Source organism: Taurulus bubalis (genome assembly GCF_910589615.1).
Source record: "Taurulus bubalis genome assembly, chromosome: 8".
Taxonomy (NCBI): Eukaryota; Metazoa; Chordata; class Actinopteri; order Perciformes; family Cottidae; genus Taurulus; species Taurulus bubalis.
The window spans coordinates 16244789-16264537 of record NC_136596.1 but is presented as its reverse complement, the minus strand read 5'-3'; the positions used below and the strand labels follow the sequence as shown (position 1 = coordinate 16264537).

Below are 19749 nucleotides of genomic sequence, written 5' to 3'. Positions count from 1 at the left end.
GTTGGTCAACCTCGTGCCCTGTGAACTGACCCTGTCCTGCCTCCGAGGTTTGAAAGAAAAAGAAACCCAATTCTCCGGGGAGCGCTCCGACTAACAAGAAAACTGCTGGCCTGAATCTCTCAGAAGTGCTGTGTTTTCCCACTGGACCACTTTCAGCTTAATACACATCTTAACTAGCCAGAGGTCCCACGGGAGCTGCTGGGAAATCCTCTGGGCAGCCAGAGCTCAGGAGCTGGTCCTTTATTGCATCCAGGTGGCTGTTAAAAAAATGCTGGCCGGCCCTAAATGTCCAATAAAATGCAAGTGGCACCTTCAGGGGTGGACAGGGTCAGTGCACCTGTCTGTGGACGAAAGATCCCTTCGCTCCCCTTGTCCATACGGTTTGATGTCAAACTATACACTATGTTGTGCCACAACCATGCCCATAGAGGCCTTACTGAATGGGCCTAACAGGCCCGGTACAAAGGCCCAAGGGGTCAGGGGGCAACTGGGCCGGAGCCAAAACAACCACATCGAAATGCAAACCGCCTACAAAGAGATGCAAACAACCAAGTATATATATATATATATTCTTACACACACACACACACACACACACACACACACACACACACACACACACACACACACACACACACACACACACACACACACACACACACACACATCAAAGAGACACAATATGACCACAAAGTAATGCAAAACAACCTCAAAGAAACACCAGCTGACAACAAATGGATACAAAAAGACCACTGAGAGGTGCAAAATGTCCACAGACAACACAAAAGACACACAAAATGACTGCAAAGAGACAAAAAAGGCCACAAGAGACAAAAAACAACAACAGAAATACAAAGAACAAGCAGCATATCAGCATTGTTTGTAGTTGTTTTGTGTCTTTTTCAGTCAGGGTGTCTTGCTCCTATAGGCGGGCTGGGGGGCTTTTACACGTCTGTTCCCAGGGGCCCATTTGTCTCATAATCCATCCATGGCCGTGCCAGCCACATGTCATCTTATATCCATAAAAAAAAATACAGAAGTCCTTTTTCGTTTTGGCTCGATGTCCCCAGCAAATTAATTTAAATGTATTATCCTGTTGTATTGATGCACAACTAACTGGCAAATCAGGGGTGTGCTAGTTGAAATGATGCTGATCACTTCCCATTTGTTTACAACTGCTTCACACGTATGTGAACAGTGGCAGCAGCCCCCCTTCATCTGTCCAGCCTGGTCTCTGTCCAAAGGGAGAGTTAATTGTCCCCCAGGTTGTGGAGAGACCTGGACGGTGTATTGGGCCTTTGATCTGACTTGAAAGGAGTTAATTGATTTCTGTGTTACGGGGCAGTCTTAGACAGATGAAAAAAAGAGATGCTTGCTGGTCATTTTCACAACATGTGGAGAAATATCTGAGAGAGAAAGAGAGAGCAAGGGAGAGCGGGAGGGAGGGGATAAAGAGAGAGATCACCTCACACCCGACTCCATCCTTGCTCAATTACAATAATTTGACTCACATGGGCTGGCCGCTGTGGCAGAGCGGGAGGGGAGGAGGGCGGCTGTGTGGGGGAGAGGGGATCCCTGCACTGGGAGATCACTCATCTTACCTCTAGCCGAGGTACAGAAAGACAGGTTTGATGTAAGCCTCCCCTCGGAGTGCAGCCAGGGGGCTTGTTAAGGTGGCAGGTATGGAGAAGACCACACGTCCAACCTCCCGCTTTAAATCTCAACGCGGCACTCCAGCATGTGATGACGTCAACGCGGAATGAAGAGACAGGACTATTGGAGTTAACTGGTAAATGGCAGAGAAAGGGTTTCAACTTGCTATAACTTGTGTCTGTTTCTTAGAATAATATTCTTTCTTACAAAGCTTTTCCTGTTTAAGGTCATGGAAGGTTCAGCTTGTCCCAGCATGCACTGGGCTCGCATTAGGAAACACTTTTCCTATGTTTCCTGTTTTTTCTTGTTATGAAAATATGAATAACGTGAACATTAGGCTTTACATCTTCCGTCAGTGTGATTTGCTTCATCACCTGCCTGAGTCTGTTCACCATGGGTCCAGGTCTGGTCTGGACCGGCTTTGACAGGTTTCCTGCCTTCACTCCTTCACCTCTCTCCGTCTCTGGTCTCCCCTGCTCAGGGGGAAACAGGGCTGTCAGAGGGAGAGTGGCAGGCTAAGCCTGTCTTAACACAGCACCTCAAACCACCTCATAAATACAGGCTTCCTTTTCCAATTTCGAAGCGGCCCATCCACCTCTGTCTACATGCTTACACACTGCTCCATGTCATGCGCCGGGGTGTGAGTTTAAAAATGACCACGGGACATCTGGCCGACTCACAGAGGGTGGGGCTTTGATGTGTTACTCTGCAGTGCAACTCGACTTCAACTGAGCAGCGAGGAGCGTAAAGTGGGCCTGGTAGGTCAGAGATAGGGAGTTTAAAAGATGCCTTGAAACAGATTGGCCACATGTGAAATGCGTAGAGACACACAACAGCCTTCAAACTGCTGCACAGCTTAAAGACGGAAAAAGATTGTTTCCATTTTAATTTTAAAATGCGGTCTCTGAAAATCATTATTATTTTCCATATCATAAAGTGAAGTGAAAGGAAAAGTAAAACCATGTGAGGCAGCTTTTTGATGGGCGATGCTGGGCAGGGCTCCTGAGGGAGTTGTGGTTCTAAAAGCTCTGTGCCCATCTGGAGAGTTTGGCTTCACCGCTTCTTATACCAAGAACACAGACCCGGGGTTAGCTCTATCTAAACAACCACATCTGACCTGCAGAGCTAACGTCAGACTCTACTTGCCGATAACAGCAACACCTTGAAACTTTAACTTCAACAGGAATTATAGTAATCTTTTGGGATTTTTTTAGCTGTAGATTTGGTGGGCTACTGTGCATATACAGGAGCGGAACGGAGTTTGTGGAATGGACTCAAAACAAGCTAGATTGAACATTTCACCCAGTGCAACGGGACGGCTCATTTATTTGAATAGTTTCTGGACAACAAGAGCTCTATAGTGCGGAGACTTTGGCTACGCAGATAATGTGTGTTAGTAAGAATCTCCATTGTTGGTTTTGGTCTTTTCACAGATTTTTTTAATAAGAAAAATAAAAAATATGAATTACATTTATTTTTGAGTCAGCTGTGCATCTCTTTTAATTTTCTACATCACCTGACATTGCATTATACACAATCTGCTATGGATTACATCCAGTCTAAACACTGGGAGATGAAATATAATCCTAAAAAAAATGAAATGGATTTAGTTGTTGGTATAATAGTAACATTACTAGTTGTTATCCTCACGTGTATCAATAGAGTTATCGTGGAAAATGGAGAGTTTTGCTTGTACAACCTATGTGTGAATCTGGATACATATGGCATACTGTGCATGTGCATCATTCTAAGCACAGCAGGGAGGCGGGCTGTCGCAGCCTGTCACTGTGCTCTAGGGCTTCACCGACATGAGTGTCACCTTGATGAAGGAGCGTGAAAGCGGTTTCCTCTGCAGAGGATTCTTCAGACCGTCGCTCTGATTTCAGCAGCAGAACAGAGGAGTTAACGCAAACGGTCGTGGATTGTTGTCATCTGCTGTACGCTTCATCAATCACCTGTGAATACCAAAATCCAGGAAAACAATTTCTGCATTGTTAGCGGAATCAATAAATTCACAAAGTAAAATTAACGACAGAGGCATTATTCCATTAATGAGTTTATAATACTAATTACACCTGCAAAAATGTGCAAATGGTTTCTGACGACTTAATTAGTTGCAAGAGTAAGAGGATAGTGATGTTTTGGTATCAAAGTGTAAATTCTTCTTCTGAACCAAAAGAATATTCAGTTTCAGAATTAAATATTTTCTTGTGCTTTGGAAATTTAGAAAATTGAGGTTTGTGGATATAAATTACTACAACAAAGTAAATGTTTCTTTCAAAAACATTCCCCATACAGCCGTAGACAGAACAACACATTTAATAGACAATAATAAGATATTCCCAGAGCTGAAACGTGTGCTCTCCTCTTCTTAAAGACCTGACTCAGGAGAGGAGTCACTGCTGACGTGGGTAGGCGTCTGTGGTAAAAGGCTCCTGCGTCTCAAAGCTCTGCTCGCTGTTGCTGCACGCTGCTCATGATGAACTTTGTGATGGATAGATGCTTCCGCTGGAAAATGAACATCAGTGGAGCCTGTTTGCGTGTGATGAGGCTGCTTCTCTCCCCTTTGTCCTCCCTGACTGCTACTCACTGTCAGCACGGCCCCGTAACTCTGATGAGCAAAACGTGAGTCACAGCAAACAGGCTTTTATTAATTCATCTGTTTTGGGATATTAATTAGCTTGGTTTATTTTGGGCACGACATTTATTGTGATACTATCTGAGTAAGAGAACACAGAACACAAATTTAGAAAAGTCAGGATTAATAAATTGAAAATCTTCTAAAAATTAATGTGCATAGTTGTACATTATCAAAACATACTTCAACTATTGAATCATCGTTAAAAAACATTTTATGTTTTAAATTACATAATTTACAATTGCATCCCAAACTTTTTCTTAATTTCAATACTACGTTATTATTTCACAAGTAATCCATCTGTAGTGTTTCAGTCGACGTGGCTGTCTGCCGGGGTGTGAGCGCGGTGGAAAGTCACACAGCAATGCTTCGCTCTGTGGTGAAGTTGTAGTAAAACTGCAGGAGAAGGGAGTGGGGGGGGGGGGGGGGGGAGTACACATTAATAAATCATATTTTTTTCATAAAAGCAGGACAAAATCATAATTAACCTGTATCATCTTAACCAAAGAAATTAACAAAATACATTGATAAAATGCTTATAAAATGAAACTGAGAACCACCACAATGATTTAAGCAACTCTCTGAATGTTACTATCTGATGTTAAGTTGAACTATAGATAAAAACATGATTGATTGAATGTTATTCCCCTACTTTGAAACTACAGGCCTACAAGCAAGATTGAGAAAATACAAACGAACACTGCCCCCATCTGGCATGGCATGGATATGACACATGGACACCATTCTTGGCATAAAGGCAGGAAAGTGTGTCCGTCATATACATGATGATGTTAACTCTTTCTATTGTATACAAAATTAAAATAATGACAGGAAAAACTTTGGTACCATATTGAGAAGAACTTTTATATTTTGGTGTCAGAAGTATTTTGTCCTATTTAAGCACAAACCCAAATATAAAAAATGGAGGTCACACCATTCTAGGGTCAAAGGAAACGCCAGATTGCTTTTGGCCTTGATGCAGACCTACAGGCCATAATGAAACCCATCCACATCAATAGCTATTTATTTGTTAATGTTATTACACCAATCAGTGTTCCTACTACCAGTTACATTCACATTGGGTCCACAGATAACTCTGGCCTCAAGTTACTTCACATAATGATTTCTGAGTTTCACTCCAAGAGGTATAGAGATGTGAAACAGGATGGAAAAGAGAGTATCAGCTGATGCACTGGAACATACTTCTGGGACATATAACTTAATACAATCCATTTTCCCAAATTGATTACATAAATCCATATCTTTAATAAATGATCAAAATAAAGTAAAGTAAATATGGCAATTGAATATTCTGGCAATTGAATAATCTACAATAATAAAAAGCATAATGTCTGATTAGACAATGGTCAAAATTGTCACACAATAACAACACAATGATTTTGTGTTGGGAGCAGTTCTGTGACAATGTGGTGCTCACTTCACCAAGTTAGACAGTTGTATTACTGCAGAACAGCACTAGGTGATGCTCTATGATCACTGAAATAAGTTTCCAAATCTCCAACAGAAGCCACGGAGCCACGGCAGCTCAGACCGGGTTCTCGATCAAAACACCACCTTCCCTGATTCTCATCTACTTGAGGGGAAACTACAAGTTACCCAGAACCTGTCACATATTACCAGCCTGTTAGTTGTGAGGAAATTCAGCCCCCCACCACACAAAAATTCAGTCTCAACATCTGGCACAGTAAATAAATAATCCTGTGTGCACGTGTGTGTGTGGATGATGGATGGGGAATGGGGTGTTATCAGGGAGAGCATGTATCAATGTCTGCCAGTTTTATACACAGGCTGACAGGACAGTGACACACTAGAACATGGGCGGCAGTCACCCAGACGAGCAGAGCTTCATTTCCTGTCCCTGCTCCACTGCCAAAAATATGTGACATGTTGTCTTCATTAATTCCACCTCTATTTGGAGCTCTCCCTCTCACACCTCTCACATACCCCCTGTACACTACTGTCCCTCCATACATTCACATGGCAACACACACAAGCAATACACAGGCACAGAAATACACATGTACACTGATAACTCCCTACAAACACTGGAAGCCCATCATACATAGGTGCTAATGAAAATCTTGTCATGTGTGCATATCCAGCCTAGCATACTCCCTCTGAAAATCATTAGCCAGCCGCCAACAACATTTTTCAGCAGAGCAAACTACATAAAGATGTCACTTTAAATCGCGTACTAATTAACACTTAAAAAGACACAAATTAGATATGCGTGGCTAAAAGCAATTATAATATCCGCAAGTTTTGTGAGTCATTTGGGAAATGAAAAGAATGCCTAATTGCTGGAACCAACATCATCCGAGACATGGCTTAAGTGATGCCTGTTAGGAAATGGCCTTATCTACAACTGTGGCTGTGATTACAACAGTTTTCCTCAATTACATGTGCATATGTAGAATTCTTGATATTACATCTCTTTCATGAATCTATATTTTTTTTAAATGGGTTTAGAAAGAGGCAATTAGGTTTCTGTGCTGAAAGCGCCTCCAGTTTCTGAAGAGGGTTTAAAGAAAGCTCCACAGTTAAGCACAGACAGTGACCTCTTCTGGACAACAGAAGAAGGAAATGCTCAGCAATATTCAGAAAACCCTTTCTCAAAAGAGCTTTTTTTTCTGAAATCCTACATTGATTTTCTTTTAGTTTTATATTACCAAGAATGAGCTGCTACCTCTGCAGAGGCCTTGACTACAGAAAACATGGTGGTCATTAGATTTATAGTGAAACATTGATAGAGAAAAACAAGCAAAACTAGACAAAGAAAAGAAAGAAAATACAATAATTCAGACAGGCATCACTTTCTAAAGAAACACCTCTGCTGTCCAGCATGTTTGCGAGAATATCACTGACTATATTTCCCTCCTTGTTCTGCAGATATCAGTGTGGGATAATAATAACAGGAGAGAAGTAAAAATAACACAATGGTGAGGGATGTTTCCACTTGGAAACTAATTATCAAGCTAAGCTGTGACTTCATCCTCATCAGCCTGGCCCCACCATTAATCTTGTGCTGTCGTCCACTTCACTAAATCCTGTGTGTTACACTATCTCACATTTACTTCATCAGCTCCAGTGCGGCTGTAATTAATGATTTCTCATGTCCCTTCCCTTCCCTTCCCCAGCTCAGCTCACCATGTGTCCTCCTGCTAATCACACTCTCTAAGAAGGAGAGGAGAGGAGGAAGGGAAAAAAAGACAAGAGCATATAGGATGAGCAGCCAGCCTGTCTCCACCCTGGAAAAGACACACATACACATGCACGCCATTAATACCTTCGCTGACAATGAGCTTCATTCAGATGACCATATGACAAGATGGCGACTCTGTGTGATTTGGATAGTATGTGACAGAAGACAGAGGCAGAGTGCAGAACAGACACCCGGTTTGATGAGGGAGTGTTTGCTCTGTAACACATCTCAAACCCAACAGCACCTGTTCTTTTACAGTGGTCTGTCACTTCCTGGCAGTTCTGATACCAAGATACCGTGCTAATGAGAGAGAAGGGGGGTTGTCACTCTCTTTAAAGCGCACACACACGAACCAACTCTTTCTTTCTCTCGCTCACACAAACACATGGGCTGCACACAGATGATTTTCCTCCTACGAATGCCTGCAGTATGCAGTGTTTCATCAGAAATGAAGAGGACTTTGTCGCGCTTTTATTTGCTCTGCATGAGCTCTAACTTTTTTTGGCTACTGAAGATGAAGTTGATTGAAAAAGTTAAACGTGCAGAATCTGACCAGAAAAGGCTCCAGGAGATCTACAGCACTGTGTAAGGTGCTAGATTGAGCTGTTTGAGAGAAGAATTGGGGAATAAAAGTCAAGTGTTTTGGAGCAGCTTTCAAGAGGGAATGGCTGCCTAGCGTGGCCATGCTTTTATTCAATTGGGGCTTAGTGGAGCCAACAGGGCCTCGCTGTCTCAGACACTTAATTACAACCCCAAGACCGTTTGCTTTGCATTCTGGGCCAGCGGCGTCAGTGGCAGCCGAGCGTTGCAGCCTCTACTCACTTCCTCCTCGATCTCTGCCAGGGATTTGATCGTAATGCCCATTAAATTGACTTGCTGCATCTGAAATCAAAAGCAGGAGAGGAGAAGGGAGAGGAAGAAGAAGAAGAAGAAGAAGAAGAAGAAGAAGAACAAAAAGCACACAAGAAACATGGCGGTTAGGCTCATGGCTAAGTAAGCATGCTTAAAATCTTTAATCCTCTCCCTCTCAGTGTCAATACAAACGGGGCTATAGTGACAACCGCTGCCAGCCCGCCAAATGGACTGCATTGAGCCAGCTTTGCCTGACTGCACGCATTCATCACTCAGTCTGGAAGAAAGGAAAGGAATGAAAAGGAGAGCAAAGGAAAGGAAAGAAGAAGAAAGGAAAGGAGAGGAGGAAGAACGAATGGCTGCATACTGTGTAAAGGGACTAAATATCTTGACAATAATGTGACCCATTCTACACAAGTTGCAGGACAAGTAGCTGCACAGTAACTTTCATGACCACTCTCACATTATTTGTAATCAAGCAATCATTTTGCATTTGGTCACAAGTTTCTCAAAGACGTTTTACCTCTTTGTGGTTTTCATAAAACTTCTCAGGGATCACAAAGGGCACATCGTCTAGAGCTGCAAAAAAGTAAGAAAAACAAAGTTTAAGGTTGACAAATAAATATTACTCCTATCCCCGATCCCGAGCATTTCACAAGACTAAGCGTGGGTTTATAAAACGGCAAAGCTATCAACATCCCCAGCCACCCCGACACCTCCCCTCCTTCCGTCTATGGAGAGAAGATGAAAGGCTTTTTTATTCTGCGCTGTATTTGAGCACCTCCACTCTCTCCTCCAGCCCAGCAATTTCTCAACCCTCTTCCAGTTTAATTACTCTTGATTATTCCCGATTCTGTCTTGTCTGAGAGATGTTCACCTCGGAAACAAAGACACGCTCACACAAGGCACAGACAAGCGGAAAGAAGAGAAACAAAACATTCACCAGATATCAGATTTGCATGAAAATAAGCCACACTGTTCAGCCTGCAAAAAGTGGATTGAAATGAGGACTTGCCAAGAGCGTGGTGGTATAATTAGCATTTGACCAAACAAACGAGCTTCAACAGAGCTATAATTAAGCAGGCCTGTAATTAAGTGTATGCCCTTTATCATAATGATCGTGGTTAAAATGGTGTGATGGCTGCCAGTTGATTATTAATGGTGTAACCCCGTACTGCATGCACCCTGCACTGGAATCAAGGTGTCACGACTGTCAGGCTAGAGAGCAGCTCTTTGTTTATAAAATACATTAGGGCCCAAATTAACACAGGGTGACAAGGGACACAAAGCCTCTCGTTTTCAGACTGAAGGGAAAACTGCAGCTGCTCGGCTTCATTATAAAACTCCCAAATCTGGAGACGCAAAACTTGCTGCCGTTGGCTTCGACAGGAGTCCCCAAATATCAAGAGGCCAAGCTTCCAACTGGTGTCCTTTTACCCACAGTCCATCAGGCCTCTGGCAGAGGAAAAGGAACTCATAAATGTGAGCCGGAGCTGTTCATGAGTCATCGTTTTAGAGCGGACACTCCTTTCGGCCTTTCCTGTTCACAGCAATATGTATGACAAGTATGACATTCTAAAATATACCTCACTTTGACACTTGTGTGACTTGCTTTCCTTTCTTGGTTATTACACCGATCCACGGTTTGGCACTTTCCACACAAGTGAAGTAGAATGTGATCTTTGTAATCAAAGCATGACCTTCACACTCATGACCACAGGGGAGCTTATTTCGTTTCTTGGCTTCCAATCACATCCCTCAGTAAAAATGTAGCGTTAGTCATAACAAGAGTCTACAGCCGCGCTAGCCGCTCCGTGAGGCTGTACTTGGGCACAGCAGTGCTTTCTTTAAGCTAAAGGATACCGACAATAACAACAATAGCAATGCTAACAGGCTAATGATAAGCAGAATAAATGTGCACCATGTTACCTTGACATGTCCTCGTTAAATAACTAGCACCACAAATTACTAATACCAATTTTGTCCATATTTAGTCATGAACCAAAGTATAGAAATAATGTAAATGTTGACCTGATGATGAAGACCTAGATGAACATTTAAGGGACCCCTAAAGTTATTACCATTCCTCCGGAAAGGGACATTAATGTCAGAAGCACATGCAATTAGAATCCATTAGTTGCTGAAATATTTAACTCAAAACTACACATATCAACCTCATGGCGTCACCAAAGTCATTAGGATTGTGTCTGGGAACCATTGATGTCTGTACAAAATGATATGATAATCCAACTGCTGTTGAGGTATTTAAGTCTGGGTCAAAGTGGTGGGCCAACTGACCATCCCCATAGCTTTGCCACTTGCATGGCTCAGAAAGTGCAAGGATCCTTCTTTTCCACTCCCCCAAGAGCTATTCAAAGCCCAGCCTCAACACCCACCTCCCTAGAGCCTCTGGGTAGTGGCTGAAGCAGCAAACAAACCAATGGGACTGGCTAGGTCCAATGACTTGTTTTAGCTCATAAATACAAGTGAACAAACATGCACTACTGCGTCGCTGGGAGCACCATCGCCAGGCAGAGGCAGGCAGGCAGGAAGAAAACATTTGAATCAATAGTCAGCAATGGGAAGCCGAGATTGTAGCTGCTGATGGATCTGCGTGGCGTGGACAGATGAATGCAGAGCTGAAGGCCACAGAGTTTCTTTATTGCTCAAGGATTACATTTAAAACCAGATCTCACTTTGTATTCCACCACCATCTATACTAGAGAGGCTATCTTACATCCAGATAAATGGAGACGCGTGGGAGATGACTTGGTGGTAAGAAATGGATACCATGGAGAAACCCGAAGGTGCAAAGGGCAAAAATAATGTAAATCCAATCTTCTGACCAGGAATCCCAGTATGAAGCATGTTCTAGCTGCTCAAATGGCCAGGCTACAGTCCATTAACTCATGATTGCATTGCAGTGTGGGGAATTGGGTAGTTATTTGGCTTTTGGAGTATGTGAGTGCAGTCAATATGAAAACATCTGGCAAGAATTTTGGTACAATGACTATCATGATGATGATGATGGTGGTGGTGGCGGTGAGCGCAGAGGTGGCGTTAAGTAAGGAGGACCCTGTGGCTTGAGTGATTGTAGTGTAAAGAACGGAGTCAGCACAGGCCCCGTGTGGATCATTGCCTTATTAATGACTCCGTCAGGTGCGATGAGCAATGGCTGCATTGTCATCTGCAGCCCCTGGGCACAGATGAATGGCTGTTTCAGGGCGGGAAGGGCTCCCTCGTATGCTGGGCTGAGCACTAATCCCTCACTCTTCCATTGTTGGATGCACTGTCACCCAGGACTTCAGCAGCGCCATACATTGCATTTCCAGGGTTCTAACAGACATGGCCGTGCACACAGGCGTACATACACACACATAAACCACACCGAGTTGCGCTCCGACACTGACTGATGGAAAAATATGCGTGGGTGATCGAGCATACCCCATATTACCTGAACCACAACTCAAGAGTAACACTTTAGGAATGTTGATGAACTTTTATTTTACACTTCACTAATTCAGCAGAATTGCATTGATCTCTGTCTAGTACAATTACTTGGGTTGAATCTGTCTCACACCTGAATTAAGTGAGAAAGTCACAGTCAGGGCAATAATCTGCAAGTGCAAATGAGAATCTACTACAACTTTTTACTCATGGTTGAGCTGATTTCTATTTTAAATGATAAGACATAATAAGAAAAGCCGCTCAAATACAAGTTAGAGCTTTATCTGAATCCTGCTATATTTCATATTCCAAACAATTGGATGTTGCCTTTTCTCCTTGTGTAGCCAGGCTAGACATTGCAATACCTTTCCTGTCGGTGTGACTCTCAATTTGAGGCGGATTCTTTATGCAGACCATGGAAATGCTATTCTAGTTGCAGACCCGCTCTCTGTCACCTCTGCAGATAATGGTGAGTAGATGAACAGAGAGCTGGAGGAGGACCCCCTCTGCCCACTCACAGCCCTTAGCCCCTCTCTGACATGAGAAATAGTGCCCAGGCCTGACAGCATCTCGGAGACATATTGTAGTTTATTTTGTCGCCCGGGCATGCCATCTGTGCCATTCCAATAGAGGGTGTGTGTTCAGGCTGCTGCAAGAGAGAGGGCGCGAGGCTCCGGTCCCTCAGTAGCTCTGCAGCCACGGCAGGTCATTAGTCAAATTGCCTAATGAGAGAGAATACAAATGGCCCCCTACCCTGACAGGAGGAATTTTGGAGGTGTCAGAGCTCCTGACCCGTGCTATGAGAACAGATGATAGCGAGTTGCTATTTTCAGATTCTTTTAATGACTACGGCTCTATGAAACCCATTCTTTTTCTTTTATCTTTTTCAAGCCCTCTAGTCAGACGAGTGAAACCAAATTTCAATGTATTAAAAATGTCACTTGCAAAAGTGGAAGCGTAACTTTTAAATTATTTCAATGTTTACTGAGGAGTTAATTAACATTCCAAAACGTGTACAACATTGATACTAAAAAAGATCACGTACTGAAATGATGTTGAGGGTTTTTGATTATCTGTTTTTATTTGTTTTTGCCAGCTGTGTGCAGCTTGTTTTCCCACTCTGTGCTGTATGCACACTGCTGTTGCTATTCTCCTGGCACCAAGTCAGTTAGTTTATACTCAAATATTAATTTAATCTCATCCAAATGTAAAACAATCTAAATGTTTCTAATGCTAAGAGTGGTATGCAAGACATCCAGTGGATGAATGTGGTTGGGGCTGCTACACACGAACAACTGTGGAGAGAAAACAGCAGCACCAAGGGAGTGGAAAGAAGTTGGATCATTTTACACAAGCTTTCGGTTTATCCTCTTTTATGAATATTTTTTTTAAAAAGAAACAATGCAAAATATGAATGTAAAGTTCATGAAAATGTCGTAAACATATACTTAAAAACAATAACTGTAGAAAATGGCCTGTTTTAAGTCGCGTTGAACAGTTTAATTTACTTGACAAATACCAAAATAAAAATACTCTAAAAAAAAATTAAAATAAACAGTAGACTCAAATGCCATCTACAGTAAAAGTTTTCCAATATTAAAATTCTGCTTTTTTTATTACCAGAGGGATGCAAAATAGCAAGCTTATGTAGAATGACCCACTTACTTTTCCATCTGTGACAAGCAGTCCTTGAAATCTGGTTGTGGGTAGGGAGCCAGGAGGCAGCCCCAGTCGGGCGCTGGTCCATCAGTCTTCCAGAAAGTGGGCAGAGCCAGCAACACCTATGGTGAGTTGGCCACAAACACCGCTGCATAACACAGAACGCTATAAGGAGGTGTGTGCATTTGTGATAACTCCAATATGGGCAGCGTATATGTCTTGCAAATATATATGTAAGAGCTAATTAAAGTACAACAAGTCTTCAGTGTTCTGGTATAATTACAAAACCTGTATTAACAGTTTCTAAAAGCAGTCCGTGCTGGAGAAGCATGAGGAGAGCCCTTCTCGCTGGCTAGGTATTGAAAGCTCTCATGAAATTAAATGGACAATCAGACTTTAATCAGCAGCACAGTGTCTTTTAAGACATTGCCATGGCACTGGCATTGATCCCCAGCTGTGGCTGCTGGTAAATGTGCAGCAGAATGTGTGTATAAATGGGGTACGCCTCTCTGGACAAGTGTAAAAGCTGGCAGAGGGCTGACAGTAAATTGCAAGTGCCGGATGGGACACAGCAGAAGGCACAATTACACAAATCCCCTCTTAATTAGCGGTTCTGTGGGCAAACTAACCCGTAATGATGCGAGGGATGTGGCGAGCCCCAGAAATCCTAACAAGAAACACTCACCAGCACAGGAGACTGGGTCATATGGCCTCGGTTCCCCTCAAGTAGCGACTGACTTGTGATCTGTTTTGATCAGTGCAGCTGCAGGAGACGATTCCCGCGTCGCCCTGCTCCCCACAACCCCTCGCCCTCGCTGAGCTACTTGCCCTCTGGACTGTGGGTAAAGCAGCAGGCCCTGTGTGGTTGTGGTGGCATTATTAAGTTCTCCATGCTCACAGTACCAGGCAATGTAAAGTGGCATCTCACACGGTGAGTAATGAACTGTGCCAGAGTGGAAGCAGGAGGGATGACAGCCAAAGAGGCCTCCTTGGCAGCCACTAACCTGGGCATCCACCAATTTATCATCCCCTACAACCAATCCACCAATGCTGCGCTGCCATTTGTCATTAATTATGCTAATAAGGACACCATTACTCTCCAGACAAAACAGGCAACTGTTATTAGTATAATGCATTTACAGTTTGATACATATGCATTTGCTTATTAGTTTTACTGTGTGTAGATTAGGGGAATCTGATCAAAGACATATTCCAACACTTAAATAAAACTGTGCACTTAACAAAAAGTACCACTACAGAGGAGCCCAAGAATGTTCTGTACACACTAATTGACTTAGATGAAATGACAAAAGAACAGTTTCATAATCATGCACTATTCCTCGCACCATAACATAAAAATGGCTCCATCTATATGAGAAGATGCTGATGTGTGTGAACCTTTTCACAGCAGACTTCATGGCTTTAAGCAAACCAGTCTGAGCAGAACTATTTAATAGAGCTTCTGGGAGCCCCAGATGCCCTTTTCCAAAACGACTTCATTCCCAGAATCTCATTGTGCTTTCTAAATCACACCACAGTATGTATTAGAAGATCATTAATTACAAACTTAACAAGTCAGCAGAGCCATTAAAAGATCTTTAAGGCATATTTGACCATAAATCTCCTTAAACTATATTTAATGACTGGATTTTTGTGAAATATTTTTTATCAAGTTCTAATTAGATGTGTGATAACAAACCCTGCTGTACATGGGGCAAAGGAGGAAGCCGTGACAGGCCCATCCATTGAGGCTGTCCACGTCTGGACACTGAAACTAATGGAGCACTGCTACTATCTCAGGGATGGATAGAAAGCAATGAGGGATGAGACTCCAGAGTCCAGTCTGGCCTTCAAATGCAATGGCCATTTAAAGTCTCTTATTTGACTGCAATAAAGGTCCAGAAATCCTGAGGGCTTCGAGGATCTAGTCAAACATTCCATTACGATTCCTTCAGGATTGATCCCCAAATACATAATGGGACCATCACACTGAGATCGATCATGTTTCCAAAATAACCTGGATTGTCCAATCGGATTTTTTATTCAGTATGATGAAAGCCAACAGGATTTTCTTTAAAGAGTGTTTAACCTGTTAAAATCCCCAACTGCTTTTTGACCGAGGAGACAAACAGAATCCACATTAAAAAAAAAAAAAAAAAATAATAATATATATATATATATATATATATATATATATATATATATATATATATATATATATATATATATATATATATATATTGTGTTTGGCTGTGGTCGCAGTTTGAATGTAATTTCCTCACAAATTAGACTTTTGTGTTTTTTTAAACCTTTTCAAATCTAGAAGACCACAGACTACTTGAATTTAGACAACTTTTAATTTGTTTTCGTATTCTTAAAAATACATAATAATAATCCAGAATCACAAAAAACTGTTTGTCTGAACATGTGTCCAATTTATTTCATGATTAAAGATTTTCTTCGCAAGGAAACAAAGCTTTTGATAAGATCAGAAAACAATGATGAGCTTTATTTGTTTAGTTTTTAGTTCTTTTTTAGTTCTGACTGACTTGCACTCAATGACACCAACAATAACTCATAAAACCTCTTCCCTTCTTTAAAAAAAAATATTTTTAGCATTCATTTTTTTTATGGGATTTCTGTCCAATTGTTGAATCTATGCTCCTATTTGAATAAGGAAAATGCATGAACAGCTCAAACTAAATTAAAGAATTAAATCTTAATTTTAAACCATGTAATTTACAAGCCATCAAATATTAAGAAGAAATGTAGCAGTCCTTCATAGCATTAGTTGCTGAGAGGCGTAAACAGTTTGAGGACGTGTGCGTGAGTCTACATGAGGTGTAAATACTATTCTCCTGCTGAAACAACCCCCCTCCCTCCCTCTTCGTTTCGCCTTTTGCTGACCAGGGGAATTAAGAAGCAAAACGAGGGTTTTAAGAGCGTTCCTTTCATGTCTTGATGTAAGCTTTGGCATTACTTCAGACATCAAGATCGGTTTCATAGAAATCCCATTCCATCTAAAGTAAAAGCTCGGCAGTAAATCTGCCGATACTCCCCCATAACACTTCCATAAATGATTCATTCAGCTCGGTTTAGCTGATGCAAAACAGAATGTTAGTGAGTTGTGGATGGAGCCTGAGCTGCAAGTGGAGGACCAACCTCGCTGCTTAGTAATTTCATCAATCTGTGGGAGAGAAAGAGAGGAGAAAAGAGAAAGAAGAGAACGACGTACACTATAATAACTTTTGTGTCAGTATCCAGAGGTCGTGTTTTTTAATCCCTCAGCCTAAAGAATTGTGTTATTCTAAAATATAACCCCAGCGGTGCAAAAGCAGTTGAGATCTATCACATTTTGAGATAAGAGTCGGCTGATCGCCTCCCTCTGCACAGCCTCGCCTAGAACTACACACGGAGATAAGATGGAACTTTTGTTTGAAACCTGATGAGAACCCTCTTAATGAAAGTGCGGCACCAAAAATAATCTTTTTTTTCCATGTTAGTCAATCAAGAAATGGTGTAGCTGGGGGAAAAAGAGGAGAAATAAAGTAATTTTGCATAATCAGTGAGCACCATCTGGAACAATTAACCAAATTCCACAGAACTCAGAGGATCAGTCATATTGGCTTATTAAAGATCCAGAATTATACAAGTAATAAATCCTTGGAAAAACGAAGCGTACCCCTGCCTGTCACGACTATTTTAACTTCAAATACAGTGGAATACTTGATAAGGCTGAAAAGAGGAGATTAATATATGCAAATTATGTCGAGCATTTAAAAGCCCCCCAACAACTGTCCCGTTTTTTTTCTGTCTCTTATTACAGCGCTTTATGTTTTATTCATACACCAACTCACCTGTCATTTCATAAGCTATAATATTATGAGGGTATTATTAAACAGCATAAAGTGGAGCTTTAATTGGAAAGCTCCATTGCATTTTCCAATTATTTGCAGCAAATTAAAAGCAGATGCACATAGTTTAATAAGAATTCCAATATTGTTTCCTGAAAATCAAAAATCACTGTCATTCTGCCAAGATATTTTGCAAACCCAAGTTAATTTTGAGCCTCCTATTTTTTCCTCCTCCTCCTCCTCCTCCTCCTCCTCCTCTGAAGGATGAACTGTCTCGTGTCTGTTAATTGAAGTTCCTCTAATGGATAGGGAAATAATTGCTCTCCATATTACGTTAGATCAGGGCCAATGTCAGGATTTATTTTTGATTAATGCACCAGATATGTAAATGTATTACTTTTTATTACGTTTACCTTCTGATCAGGTGGATGTCTGCTGAATACTATATGTTGTTCTGTATAGTAATGGAGAGAGACTGCAATTCAACACATCATATAGGTTTATTTTAGGGCTTCAGACTTTCTTCAACGCTGTGACATTTATTTTTTATCAAACATATGCTTTTTAGACACATTTCATGAATGTACATTTAATTACCTTTAAACTATCCTGCTTTTCTGTCAATGTATGAATAACAGACCTAATTGGCAAAGGGACTTGGCGTGGATCAAAGCAACGTGGTGAGGAAAAGCAAAAGGTTGGAGCTGCTATGAAAACTTGATAACTTTTCAAATGAGCTTGAACTGTCAAGTGAAAAAAAAGGGCTGCAAAATAAATGTGAATTAGTTTTTAATATTCTGGTAATAAATGTCAAAGCTCCTGCACATCAAATATGTACATGATGTGACTGCAAATGACAGATTTCCCAGACATGTTACCTATCCTCCCCTCAACTCACTCTTTTTTTCTGCTCGGGTTTTTGTTTTGTTGGGAAGTGACGGAGGGTTTAATCAAGAAAGCAGGCAATTCATCAATCCTAAAGAAGGCGCCTGTACAACCCTGACAGAGCGCACATGGTTTTAGACCAACTCGAACCTGGCCAGCTGTCAGCCCACACAACGCGTGCACACGCAGACACCCACGCGGCCTGCCACACACACACACACACACACACACACACACACACACACACACACACACACACACACACAGAGCTACCGCCGCTAACAATTAACACAAATAGGCTGTCGGCTACGACCTCACACTTGGTCCGCAGGCTATCACATTGTTAATGAAGGCGAGTTGCCTTCTCTCACATTCACAGTGTGATGCTGTAAAGCCTGACGAGTCTCAAGATATAAAGCCAAGAACCATCTCAGACTAACTCCATTATCCTCTCTTCTTTAAAATCATGCAGGGACACGTGAAGGTAGAGGAAAGAGGGAGACTGCACAGACAGTTTTCTGGAGATAAAGGCTGACTGCTGGCAACGTACTGTACAGTATGTGCATGTTCTTCACTGTCACTCAAACCCAGTCCCGGTGGAGGAATCACACACCCAACGCCATAAACCACTCAGCTGTGTGTTAATGTCTGCTCCTTCAGGGCCACACTTGTCTTGACTAACTTATAAACAGCAACAAAATGATGTATTAATTTATTGTCAATTACATGTTTTTTTACTGTCAGCATAAAATAAATAAAACACTGCTGATAATTTAGACACTTTTAAATTTTAAATAGTTTTTATATTTAAACCTATGCATGTGCACTTCAGCAATTGTTTAATACCTAGATTTGTATAAAAACGGCCGGGCGTACCATGGCCAGAGACTGGGTGTGCCTCTGCATGAGCAGCAGGAGGAGTCCTCACCACATGGTGTCTCTCTCCAGCTGGATAAAAAGCTGCCTGCCTCGTTCACCTCGTGTGGATCACACGCTCTTTAAGGCGAGAGCGCCTCAGCCGACTCTGACTCCATGGCTCTGAGGCTGTCATAGCTAAGCTCTGCTTCCTAACAAATTAGCCTCTCTTCTGTTTTAGTCCTGGAGCATTGTACTGTTGCTGAGTTTCTCTCCTTGACAAAGAGAAGGGAATCCGTCCAGTGCAATGCACGATACACATATGTAAGTATGGCATGTGACGGATCATTTTTGACAGCTGTTAAATGTTCTCTTGAGTGTAATGCCGAGCTCCTCTGGGAAGTCACGTTTGCTCAGATAAGCAAAGCTCTGTACAGTATTCATCACTGAAGGGGAAGTCTAGACATAGAGCGTTTGTAGATCAAGTAGCAGAGGTGATGCCTTTATGTACACGTGGAGACGACTTTCAGTGTACATAGAGAGCACAAGTACAAGTATTGAACCTCTTCTCCAAATACTTGGAGCTTTTCCTCCCAGTGAGATGACAAAATAAACCAGTTTTACAACCTAATGCATCTTGGGCAAACTATTAAATTCCTTTAATTGTCTAAAGTGAAGTCATA

At 41.9% G+C, this 19749-nt stretch overlaps 1 protein-coding gene across 1 annotated transcript in view; it reads right to left on the bottom strand.

Moving 5' to 3' along the window:
• Nucleotides 1-4645: 4645 nt before the first annotated feature.
• The window catches only part of mvb12bb (multivesicular body subunit 12Bb), a gene marked incomplete at both ends in the record, with an annotated part of 29767 nt that continues 14663 nt past the window's right edge, over nucleotides 4646-19749 (bottom strand). The window contains 3 exons of the mRNA XM_079223029.1: nucleotides 4646-4687; nucleotides 8337-8396; nucleotides 8890-8945. Of these exons, the coding sequence (XP_079079155.1) occupies nucleotides 4646-4687; nucleotides 8337-8396; nucleotides 8890-8945 (158 nt within the window). The remainder of the gene's footprint in view (nucleotides 4688-8336; nucleotides 8397-8889; nucleotides 8946-19749) is intronic.